Below are 13,630 nucleotides of genomic sequence, written 5' to 3'. Positions count from 1 at the left end.
GAATGGAATGAGACTCAGCCCACAGAGGAACCCTAAGAAAGAAGAACATCTCTCTCTTAGCTTGATTTCATAGCAATGCCTGAGGTTCCATCACTGATGATTTATTTACAAGTCCTAAAGCTTTGTTCCTCATCCAATATTCCTATCTTTGGTGGATGTGGATAGGGAATAGCACTACAATTTTTTAGTTTTTGGTATATTAGTATCAATTTATCCATTCAACATTTATTGCATATTATAGCCAATAAGCACATACTTTCTACCGGGTACTATTTACTTTGACCCTTTGCCATAGGGTTTTGAACTAGGGAAGCATAAATAAGATCTAGCACTTACTGATAAGTAAATACGAAAAGACAAAGAAGGAAAGTGAAAGTTGTAAGTCTGGGCACTGAAAACAAACTTAACTTGTTTTTAACCTTGGCTAGTATTAGCCTTCACTGGTTTGAAGCTATGTTCTATACTCACCTACTCTCCACTCCTATGACCCAACTTCCACGAAGGACCCAACTTCATAGAATTTGTTGGGTGGAAAAGTTCAGATAACACACTTAAGTTTTAAAACAGCATTTAGTGTGTGAAAGCAAAGGAAAGTTGGAAAGATGCAAAAAGACTTGAGAGGGAAAGGACAGGAGATAAAGAGCAGGGTAGAGCAGGAGAGAGAAAAGTCTTACTATTCACCACCTATTTCTGTGAAAGCCTCATCTGATTAATTTTTGACTTAGGACATGCAGGCACAAGTTAAAGGGCCTGATGGTTTGTGAATCCAGTACTTTTATTGTTGGCTCAAAGAAAAAACCTGAGACATATAGAACTGCCATTAGAAGAGGGACAGATTCACTGGTTTTTTTTCGTGCTTATTTGTTCTGTTGTCTTTGCCTCATCTACCACTAGATGCCTCAACTAGTGGCATCTAGCATGATGGAAATCCATCTGCATCCATCTGGCATGATGGAAAACATAAAAAAGTTAACTTCTCTCACTTAAAAATGCATACTTTTGACCATTTATGCCTTGTAAGCCCTCAGTTATTCAATAATTATTTTTTAATATATCATTCCCTTGCAAATTTACCATAGCTTCCTGATTAAAATAATATGAGCATATCACACTTTCAAAGAACTAACTTGTCTGCTTGAACTATTATAATCTACTCTGAAATTTACAAAAAAAAAATAGAAAGACCCTTAATTTCCTTTTTAAAAAAAAAATGTTTTATTTATTCTTGAGAGAGAGAGAGAGAGAGCATGAGCAGGGGAGAAGCAGAGAGAGAGAGGGACACAGAATCCAAAGCAGGCTTCAGGCTCTGAGCCGTCAGCACAGAGCCCGATTCGGGGCTCGAACCCACAGACCATGAGATCACGACCTGAGCTGAAGTCAGACGCTCAACCGACTGAGCCACCCAGGCACCCCAATTTCCTCTTATTTAAAATGTCCACATGTGGGGTGCCTGGGTGGCTCACTCGGTTAAGCATCCAACTCTATTTCTGTTCAAGTCATGATCTCACAGTTCGTGGGATTGAGCCCTGCATTGGGCTCTGTGCTGACAGTGGGGAGTCTTCTTGGGATTCTCTCTCTCCCTCTCTTTCTCTCTCTCTGCCCTTCGCCCACTCATGCTCACTAGTGCTCTCTCAAAATAAATAAATAAACTTTAAAAATAAAATACAATACCCACATTTTGGATTAGATTATTACAAAGGTCCCTTCCAGCCCCTATACTTACTTTTATTATAATATACAATAGGAAATATATAAAGCACTTATAATTTTTATAATGTCCCAAATTACAAAGTATAATGAAAAGTTACCCACATTCACCCCTATGTGAAATTTCTTATAGGTTCAGAAATATGTTTCTTATATCCAAATTATCCAGCATGTTTTCAAGAGGTATTTCCTGTCAAGTCTATAAAGGCAGATGTCCTGACACATTTAAAGTTAATCCAGACAATTCATATCTCCCTAACCTCTCAGTCATAATGCATGTACCAGATTCCCCACCAGCTCTAAAGACCTCAATTTATGAGGTTATTTGATGGAATTTCTCTGCCACATCCCTGAAAAAAAGATGACGGCAAAATGCCATTTAGTGCCAGCTGACTGTAGTTTGCATGCTTCCCAAATATTTTCCCAAAACGTTTTTAAGTTAATTCACCACATGTACTAGTTCTTACTGGGAGACATGATATATTTAACCAACAAAAAAAGTTTAAAATGAAATAACAACTTAATAAATGTCATTTCTTGACATTCAATATTACTTAATAGGTCAATGAAAAAAAAAACCTTTCTCAATTTTATTAATTATTTGTATTATTAATTATTTGCCTGCCCCAAATCACTAGCATAGTATTAAATTTTATCCAAGGGCTTTAGTGTTTATTACTTAAATTCAAATAATTAATTGTATTGTGTTTGATATTTTCTTAACAGATTGGATTCTTCAAAAGACCACTAAAGAAGAAAATGGAAAAATGACATATTTTACAGGAGAAAAATAATAATAATTATTTGATGATCTATCCTCAGGTTTGCCTCAAATATGTGACAAGAAATGTATAGATACAATTAAAGACATAGTCACATAACTTTATGTAATCCATCAGGTATTAATCACTTGGAAAGTGATAAGTCAAAGAAGATCCAAAAACAATACCATAAAAATATATTTTATAAAATGATGAAAAATATTTTAAAATAATTACTTTAAATAATTACTTTAAAATAATTACTTATTTAAGTAAAATTACAAAGTGTTTTGAAGATGAAGATTAACCTGTACAAATATGTTTACATATTAAATCAGCATTCAGAGTATTTAAGGAATGCATTAAAAGATTTTTATGATCATTGATAAGTTAAGCTTTTTTCCATTGATTCCTGATGGATATTCACATTCAGCATGATAGTCAACATTTGTAAATGACAAGAAAAGAGTTAACTGAAAAAGATAACTTCCCCCTATTCAAATGAGAAATTTTTCCTGGGTAGAGTATACATAAAATATGGACTGAAAATATAATTAAATCACAGAGAATACGTTAGCATCTTTGTGTTGGGTTCTGTACTTGGAAAAAATTTTTTTTTCCAAAGTGTTTGGAAACTTTGAGCTGAAGGAAAAACCAAGAATGACTTGATTAAAAGCAGTGCACTGAATGGATTAATTTAAGCTTTCACAGAACATGTTTCATTTTGATATTGAGCCCTAAAACTCAAAACTTTATGCTGAAAACAACACTTCACGGCAGTTTTGTGTGGCATACCAGCGATTTGTCATGAAAAGCCATGTTGTGTATGGGATATGCTAAGATGGCTTCTGAACGGAACATGGCAGCTTAGGCAGATGCCACGGAAATGCTGAAGTCATCTTTGCTGGGCAACTTTTGAACGTTAGGGGTTCCAGGATGTACCAAAAGTAGGAGTTTTCTCAGCTCCTTGGTACATGGTTCATTTAAACCCTCAAGCTGTGAGAGTATGTTTATTTTTTCATTTTTTAAAAGGTATTTAACTTTTGAAACACATTTCTTACGTTTATGAAAGGCAGTATTCCATTTCAATATTGCATTTTACCAAGAAGACACTGCTTTATAAGTGTGGCATATCAATATTTAAATAGAACTCCAGAAATGAATTTTAAAGAACTTTAGCTTTGAAACCTCGCACCGACAGAAAGAGATCACACCTCTATATGAGCTTCTTTGCTCCTGAAGTAATTATCATGGTGCCTTGGACTCTACTGTAGCATAAGCTCCTGGGTTGCTCCGTTGCTTAGGAAAATAACAATGAATGAATGTATCGTAGCCGCACGTGTGAACTACTGCTGTAAAATTAGCTGATTCTTCTGCAACAACTCCATCTCTCCACCTCGCTGACCATCACAAGACCAGCATCTGTCCAGAACCTTATCCAGAAAGTTCTGGACTCTACTTTTCTCAAAAAACATCAAATCAAGGGAGAAATTAAATGCCATAGATCTAATTTTTTAACATAATTTCCAAGGAATTATCTGAGAACTCAGCGTCGGCCTACCTCGTGGCGCTCCACATCTACATCCAAGATCCTGACGATCAAAACCTTGCACCTGGGGAGTGCCCAGGTCATCAGTACCCTAAGAAAAGCGCAATCTTTCCAGAGGTTTGATAGCCTCCTGCTGGCCTGTCATTGTTGAGAAAAGTCTACTTTGGGAATTTCCTTCATTCCCACTATCTATCTCGGGTTCAGAAATCATGCTTTCCACCTATTATTTCTTTGCCCAATAAAACTCAGGTCTCTCTTGTCCAGAGTCACCATGCTGCACAACTCCTGTGCATAGCCTGTTCAGCAGCTCTGCTCCAATCTCAACACATTCTCAGAAATAAATCTAGCAGGTAAACTTAAATTCACACGTGGCCTCCATGACTGCTAGGCAAAGCATTCACCAGGAGTGTGCACATCTTAACTAAACATGGTGTTGACCCAGAGGGAAAAGACGGAAACAATGTCATTTTGAATTTTTTAGAAAAGACAGGGAGAACTGCTGGGCCAGATCAAATAGGTACTTATAATCATGGCACAGTTTTTAACATCAATCATTCCCAGCTTTTAAATAGAATTTAATGGACCAGATATCCATCATCCCTAATACTATAACTTGTTGAGCTTTATGTGTGTGAGCATCTGTGTGTGTAAACACACATGTACACACACCCACATGAATGTGCAAACATAAATCAAATACAAAATATCTCAATAATACCAAATGACAGGGTTTGACAAAAGGACAAAAAATAAACACAAAAGCTACACCACCAAGGAAAGTTTGATTCATCCACTTTGTATATAGTTTTAATGTTTATTAATATTTAACTTTAATGTACAGTTCTGCAACTATGTAAAAGATGCAAATGTGGAGGGTCTGATTAGAATAAGTCAGCAGTACACATGTTCTAAAACATAGTCAATGATCAAGAAACATACTAACCTCTACCATTTTATTCTAAAGCACTTAATAAGAAAAGTGAGTGCTTTTTAAAACTATGAGTTTATTCCAGAAACTTTTTTTAACCTTGGTATTTTATAAAATTGACTATTTCTTCCATTGTGAACTTACATATGTATGAAGTCCCTTTCCAGACTAAACTTAGAAAGGTATATTGGTAAATTATTCAATAACTGGCTCTCCAGGAGGAAAACTGATTTGTGTCATTTGCCAATTTCCATGACCTAAATAGTCTTGTCATGGCCATTTTCAAGCTACTGATATAACCCTACCATCTTAACAAAACTCCTGAAAATTAATCTGTCAGGTCCCGTGAACCAATATGAACTGGCTTCAGCACACCATTGAAATAGATTGGATGACAATAATAGGCAATAGATAGATGATAGATAAATAGATATAGATATACAGAGATATAACATGTTGAATATATATATAGATAGATACACAAATACAATATAATCATATTTCAAATTATCCTTAAAATGCTCATCTCAAGCCCAGCAGACATAATGCTACATGGTTTCCCATTCTTTAACTTCAACTTCTAAAATTATAGCCTTCCTTTAATATTATTAAAATTATATAAACTTTCAGAAGAAGCAAGAATTGAAACCAAGAAAATCTGAAGGGTGACACAGTGAAAATCGGAACTTCAAAACCACTAAGAAGCTGCTTCACCTTCTCTAGGAGTCCATTGCCCTGGAGCAATAGTGTGAAAGTTCATCCTTTGCAAATATTTGTAATTTCTATGATCCAATTTGAAATTCAGTGGTCCAATTTATTCACTTATTTTCTCTGAGCTGTAAAGTCATGGGCAGTTTAATCTGAATATTTCCATGTCATAAATACACTTGAAATGAGTCTTGTGGGGGAGAATATTTTGCAAAATTTGATGCTTACTCAACCATAATAAATGTACCTATATATGCAAATACCTATAAATATATATGTATATATATACATATATATATACACACACACATATATGTATATATATGTATATATATTCTCTTTTCCTTTTACAAAACCAGTATGTAGACTCAATTGGAAAACAAATCTGCACCAAAAGCAAAAGGTGGCTGCACAGTGCTGGAGTAGAGCTGGGTTGTAGCGGCTGTGAGAAGACGTGCACACATCTCTCTAGGCATTCTCTGGAAGGGCCACGGCTTGTACAGTGTGAATGGCTGCCCCGCCATTCTGTACAGTGTGCCTTCATAGAGGGTAATGTCTTTATCAAACATGTTGTAATCTGTTCTGTGTGAATTAACTATCGTGCTTTGCACAACACTGAGAAAACTAGGGAAGACCCAGGCTCAGGACATGGTTCATGTGCTAGGTGCAATCACGTTATTGTCCAAAGAGAGACTTCTGGAAAGTTATTTTTAAAAAATAATATCCTCTGCATCCTTCATTTATTTCTGGCAGTTCTCAAGTCCTCCTCATTGGTTACCCGCCCCAGCCCCCACCAAGGGAGATTTTCTAGAGGACTATTGGAGAAAAATTTGTTCAAAACATGTGCTCTCTGTTTGCTGTGAATACCAGCTTCAGTGAACTGATCATTTATATAGAATTTCAGTCCTCGGTTCTTCTGTGACACAATCAAGGGATGACATGGTATAGGTATAATGTAATAGGGACAAAATGCCTTGTACTTCAGAGATGGAACATCTTTAACAGATTTACAAACCTTTATGGGACACCATCAGCAACTATGCCAAGGGTTGAAGGAAGGGCTTCTAGGATGTAGCTATCAGCACCCCACAATCCCCATCCTCACCCATGGACATAATAATCCAAAAAATTAAAAAGAAGACTCTAAAATCTTCAGACTCATGCTATTTTTAGCTTAATCTGTTAACAGCAGATTTTTTAATGCAAACACATCTTTAAGGTGAGTCTACTGGGCAACCCCTTTTAATGTTAAACTGCTGTCGCTAAACCTCTCCAATGTAGAACTTCTGAAACCATCCCAAGAAGTTAACTCTGTAGTACATTACAAAAGGCTATATTCTGCTGTCTCCCAAATGGAAGCACTATTGTGCAACATCTTATGTAAAATAAAAATAGAGCTAACAACTGACCTTGTAATGTGGTGAACAAGTCAGTATCTTTGATCCTCATATTAAAATTTAACCTTGAATTTAGAAATTCCAAGTAACAGCCTATAATCATTAAGCTTGAGGAAATCTAAAGAACCCTATGTTGGCCCTTAAGCCCCAGCCCCCTTGTCCCTGATGACATCTGGCACCAAGAGGTCCATTTCTCAACTGAGGGGAATGGATGCTTCTGCCTCTAAAAAAGGCTAAAAAGACTGAGTTTAACCCCTGAATCCACTACACCCCAGGATCAGCCTGGCCCCACCCCATATCAGATATACACAGAAGCACTTCTTGCTGAAAATTTACCGTACTGAAAAATACACAAGGGTGAGTTATCACTTCAAATGTACTCTGCTTTGAGGTCAGCTTTTCTTTTCTTTCGTTTTTTTTCTTTCTTCCTTTCTTTCTTTCTTTTTTTTTTCTGCCTTTTTAAATATATCAAAACCTTTCTACCATGACCAATGAATTCAGAACTTGATGTAAGACTTCCTTGCATTTCTCTCCTGCCACAAGCTGGCGAATTTGAATGCCTTGAGGACTGGGCATTGAAATGAGCCGGAGTCCATTTGCAGGATGTCTCTGCCTTCTGCCTTCCAGTTGGTTTCTTCTGCACAGTGGGGATGTTTAGTTTCGATTTGGAACTTCCTTGGCAAGGCCACTGTAAGCCTTGTGCCCCTGGCAGGTCCTTGAGTAGTTGCATGTTCTTTCTGATGAGTTGACACTCAGAAATCCTTTCATTACCTGACACATCATGGAAAGCATGGCAGTAAACTACAGACTGGTGACACTCCTAACTATGATGATATTTGATTTTACCATATTTCAAGTCACATCTTTATGAAAAAAAAAAAGACTAAGCGGAATCTTACAAGCTCTTCTGCAAAATACTGAGACTCAATGCTTGATCTGTGCGTATAGACTGGGGAAAAAAAATTTTAAAGGAATCTTCCAAATAATAACGACTGAAAGCCAGGTATCCTCTTGAACAATTCCCAGTTGACATTACCTGTTCCCACCCCCATTTTTTAAGAGAGAGATTGAATGAGGAAAACTGAGTGACATAATTGTTCCTCCACAGAGTAGCCAAGCAAAAGGGAAGCCCCACACAAAAGCTAATGATGGCTTTCTGGGAGATAGCTGCATGGTAGGTCCAATGCCAGGCGGCCATCTTCCTGTCATGCCCCTCAGGCATCTTGCATCTTGAAAGACAGGAAGAAAAAAATTGGGGGGGAGGGGAGAGGAAATGAAGATCTTTATCTTTTATATATACATCCTTCCTCCTTAAAATACCACAGGCTCCCTTAGACCACATTGTACCCACACACAATACTAACACATGTACTTTGCACAAGTGAATTGTTGATTAAATAAAAGTATATTCTTGGGGTGCCTGGGTGGCTCAGTCGGTTGAGCCTCCGACTTTGGCTCAGGTCATGATTTCGCGGTTTGTGAGTTCGAGCCTTGCGTCGTGCTCTGTGCTGACAGCTCAGAGCCTGGAGCCTGTTTCAGATTCTGTGTCTCCCTCTCTCTCTGACCCTCCCCCGTTCATGCTCTGTCTCTCTCTCTCTCTCTCTCTGTCAAAAGTGAATAAACATTAAAAAAAAAATTTTTAAGTATATTCTTACTTGTCTTTTAGCTGGGGCGAATTTCCAAGTTTGATACACTGTCTCAAGTAAAAACAATCATTTGAAGCAGCAGCACATCAGATCTTCTTCATACCAGAATCATTTCACACAGGACATCCTGATACTTACCATTTAATTCTGACACCTCCTGGCCTTATTTCAGGATGCAACAGCTGTCTCTCTGTGTTCTTCATTAGGAAACATTGGCCTGTGAAGGGAATGGTGTACTGTATTTTACTACTGTGAGGTTTTAAAATTGTTAACAGACAGTGTGAAGAATCGTAAACATTTGATTAAAAAGAAAAATGCTGTATATAATTACTGCCCTGAAACATGTATCATATCACTCCAATAAAGTTTTTGCATCACCTAACATAACGTATATTGCATTGCTTGTTTTTTTTACTTACCTCAGAATAAACTTATTAAAATGAATAGCTTAAGGGTGTATGCATTTCTGCAAGACTTTTATTGGACAAACTCATTAGAAGAAAATGTTTTAATCACCTTCAAGAACAAAAAAGCACAACCTTTGTTGACACTAATAATTTTGTAGGTGCCTAACTTAAACATGTTTTTTTTTTTCAGGTAACAGTCATTAACCTGATATAATTAGAAATAGCTGAGAGAGTAAAAGAGTATTTTGAATATCCAACATATGGTGTATCCTGTACACTGATTTGAGGTCAGAGGTTTGGTATTTTTGGTCTAATTCTTATCTTATCCTGTGCATCAGCTGTGTATCTTACGTCAAGGTAAAGGAGCATCCTGTCTTATCTATTAACTTTTTAAAAAATGACTCAAAGAAGAATGTGATTGTTGTAATTTTAAGTACATTAGTTTTATCCAAGATTAGTATTTTTTCCAGAGCTCCAACCTTTTTTTTTTTAGCTCCTTCGCAGTTTTTCACTTTGATGGTCTAAAAAGAAAAAACAAAAACAAATTAAGTGTGTCTGTGGTGTTTCCTGTGCACAGTATAGCAATGTGATTAGTCTTTTGCAAACTTGACACAAAAACCACAGAATCCATATTACGGTATATCTTCTTCTAATGAGATGTTTTAATAATGAATTACCTGTTGTATAACAACATATTGGACCACATAGAAAAAAATACTAAGAAGTGAAAAAAATTATTTTATTTAATAAGTAATAAGTAACAAAATTACTTAATATATAAGGGCTAGAAGAAAAATGTAGAAAGGAGTGTTAGTAGCAGTCACACATGTTCATCTTGTAAAAGGGTTCATCCTCAAACCATGCTGCAGGAGGACTGAGGAGGTATTTTTACAGAAGAAACCGACTGAGTTACAAAGAGGCTGTTTACAAGGTCCTGTACTAATTTGTGTCAGCACAGTCTCCAATGCCCTGTCTTTTCTCTCTATTGTGAGATAAGTAGTGTTTCTCCCACTTACCCTTTACCCAGGATAAGAATACACGGTGAAGTTACTAGAAAAAAAATCTGGATATATTCACTATTAAAAAAATGGCATACAATGGAATTTTTTATTTTCAGGTATAGAGCATAGGCACAATTTTCACTTTCCTATCCTTTGTGGTGTCTTTTTTTACTTTTGTAAAATTCATTTGATCATCCACAAGCAGATGTCACGAAGAGTTCACCAAATAGAAGTGATCAAGGAGGACTGGAGGTGACTTCTATTTTATTCTTTGGAATAGTTATATTATTGGAATTGTTTTTAAATACATGAGTATCAATTTTTAAATCAGGAAAAAATTAGAGTAAAAGGTAATATATACACATTGTAGAAAATTTGCAAAACAGAGAAATAATTTAAAAACAATCATAACACTGGCACCAGAAATTACTAACTTCAAATTGTCCTTTTTCTGGGCATACATGCTTATTTTTTTACACATTTCTATTTTGACATACTTCAAATCACAGAGAACCTGGTACCCTGTACCTTCTAAAAATGTGACATTATATTTTTAATTTTTCTTTAGTATTAAAATAGTGATATCTATCAAATTCCTCCCCTTACTCTGGAGCTGACAATAAGAAAAATTATCCCCTCCCACATTCTCTCTAAGTTAATAACCATTATACACACATAAACATGTGAACTAGAATTCTCCATTGTCCAGATGTCAAATACTTACTTTTTTTACCTACTTCTTCAGGCAGGGGTGGGATGGGCCAGACAGCAAGGAGTGGATGAGGAAAGATGGGAAAGATAGCGTCACTAAGAATAAAAGCAAGTGTGGCCCTATTGATTATGCAAAATCAACTGGGTTATTTTACTAACAGTCTTGAAAAAGAAAGAATTTTTGCCAAAAATAAGACTTGTAATCATTACATTATAAGCATTAACAAAATGAATTCAGCAAAGGGAAAACAGAAGAAAAAAGAAAACAGGAGACGTATAGAAACACATAGCAATATGACAAAGGTAACTCCAACCATATCAGTAATTATGTTACAGGTGAATGGTCTAAACTCTCAAATCAAAAAGCAGAGATTTTCAGGCTGATAAATAAGGTCCATTTATATGCCCTCTAAAAGAGACAGACTTTAGCTTCAAAGGCACAAATAAGTTGAAAGGAAAATGATGGAAAAAAAGATATACCATGCAGTTACCATAAGAGAGCTGGAGGTAGCTATATTACTATCAAACTGAATGAACTTTAAGATGTGTGTAATACCAGTTATGCTGGAATTGACCCAGTTGGTTAAGAGTCTGACTTCGGCTCAGATCATGATCTTGCAGTTCATGAGTTCAAGCCCAGTGTCGGGCTCTGTGCTGACAGTTCAGAGTTTGGAGCCTGCTTCAGATCCTGTGTCTCCTCTCCTTCTGCCCCTCCCCTGCTCACACTCCATCTGTCTGTCTGTCTGTCTTTCTCTCTCTCTCCCTCCCTCAAAAATAAAAAAAACATTAAGAAAAAAGGTGTGTGCAATTCCAGACTTGGGAAGATTCTTATCTTGCAAGAAAGAAGGAGACCCCTGGAATTCTTCTAAGTATACAGAAATCCAAATTTATACTTGAGTTGACTTTGATGCCTTGCAGGTTTTTAAGGACTCACTGGCGGCTGAAATGAAACTTCTGTGTGGATTAGAGCAGAATCATGGAGTCATCCCACTCTGAGAATTGAGTCTTAAATCAGTGTATAGGGTCCCTGACCTGCACAAATTCCAGTTACAATGGCCCAATTGCTCCCTTATGGCAGGAATAATAGGGCAAGCACCATTGTCTGTAGGCACCCAGGCTGCCAGCCACTTCACAGATGAATGCAGTTTGGTCATGTGCCAGTGCTCCATTTAGTAACTTGACTGGCAAGAACTGGCTTGAATTAATAAAAGCATCATTGAAACATCTGCAGGTTTAGTCTTTAACTTCCACTTTGCTCAGCTATTTTTTTGTTTTTGTAGTATCTTTCAACCGAGCATGTGTGGCATGAATTCACTTAGATACCACAATCCCGAATGGCATTCCAAAGGCAAGAGTGGAAATGCCTCAACCTGGTAAATAAAGAATAGTATCCAGAATTGGTCATCAGACTGTAATTAGTGGAGCTGGAAGTTAGCCATGCCAGAGACTCTAACCGTCCTTGATGAAATGCCCAGGGCTCTTTAGTTTCACATGCCTAGTTTCTCATTTTCTATTTTCTTCCTTCCTTTACTTTCAGACTTTTCTATTCTATTAGCACCCAAGTACCATCTGCTATTCCTTTTCATACACTTTTCAAACCCGTCTTTCATTCCTGCCCATTCGGCATACCTCATCATTATAATGTGGGTAATTCTGCAAAGATTCCAATTAGTGTGTTATTTCACATCACAGCAGTTGTTCACCTTCTAGGATGGGCCATATCTTCATAAATGAAGATTGTATGTTTAAATGAAGAGTCATTTGTATTCTACAAGAGCTATAAGAATTGGCACATGTGAAGCAGGTACTTTTGAATGGAACTGATGGGGCTGGGTTAAGTCTCCCAATGTTCTACAAGAGGAAAAAAAAAAGGAAGATTTATTGTCTACATTCCACGTGCCAGGCAATTTCCTAACATGTTGTTTAATCTTATTAATAACACTGTGGTGATACTATTATTGTTTTTGTTTTACAGGTTCTATAACTGAGACTCAAAGGAGTTCAGGGGTTACTTCAAGGTTATAAAGCTAGTAAGTGGTAATGCTGACATAGAAACCAAGCTCTATCTGGCTTCAAAGTCATTTCCCCCAACAGCAAAGACTTCAGAGGAGGTCATGGTAAGAGAAATGAAAACACAGAGGTGCAAGAGAGCACACATCTATCTTTGTAGTACCTAACACATAGTAGGTACTTCTTTATTATTGACTGAATGCAAGAATTGATAAACTGAGTAAAGTTTTACTTACACAGCTATTATATCTCTCTGGGAGGAAAACCATGAAGATATAGTATGATCACTAGTAATAATAGACTCATATACTTGGAAAAAATTTAAAAATCATCCAGTACTGGATATTTCTTTACATCCTTGATAGTATGATCCAGCCTATCTCAGACTCTTCCAAGAGTGAGGTTTTCACTATTCCATCTGGAAACCCTGCTCTGGGTTCTGAGAGGCGTTAATTGCTTGAAAGCATGCCCTCATATCTCAAATTCTGATATTAATTCTGTATTAACAACAGCATGGGTGCATTTATCTAAATCTCCTTTAACCTATTAATTATATCTTAGAGTAATGATTCCCATAAACTTACTACTCTTGTGCAGTGCAATACTTAATTTTTCTGTCTCCATATTATTTCAATATCTAAAATTGCCTCTCTAGTTAATGTCTCTCAGTGTATTTTCCTTCTACCAACTGTCAGGACCCTTAGACGACTGTTTTAACTTATCCAAAAATTTAAAAAGTCCAATCTATAAAATTGGATATTATGATATTAAGATCATTACTATATGATAAACTATTTTAAAAATT

General features: G+C 36.4%; 1 protein-coding gene across 2 annotated transcripts in view; it reads left to right on the top strand.

Moving 5' to 3' along the window:
* The window catches only part of ITGA1 (integrin subunit alpha 1), a 158,459-nt gene extending 154,183 nt beyond the window's left edge, over window positions 1-4,276 (top strand). For both annotated transcript variants that reach the window (XM_042950183.1, XM_042950174.1), the window contains exon 29: window positions 2,434-4,276. In XM_042950183.1, coding sequence (XP_042806117.1) covers window positions 2,434-2,478 — 45 coding nt within the window. In that variant the 3' untranslated portion in view covers window positions 2,479-4,276. The remainder of the gene's footprint in view (window positions 1-2,433) is intronic.
* The last annotated feature ends 9,354 nt before the right edge of the window (window positions 4,277-13,630 follow it).

Source organism: Panthera leo, chromosome A1, assembly GCF_018350215.1.
Source record: "Panthera leo isolate Ple1 chromosome A1, P.leo_Ple1_pat1.1, whole genome shotgun sequence".
NCBI lineage: Eukaryota > Metazoa > Chordata > Mammalia > Carnivora > Felidae > Panthera > Panthera leo.
This window is presented reverse-complemented; position numbering and strand designations above follow the sequence as displayed.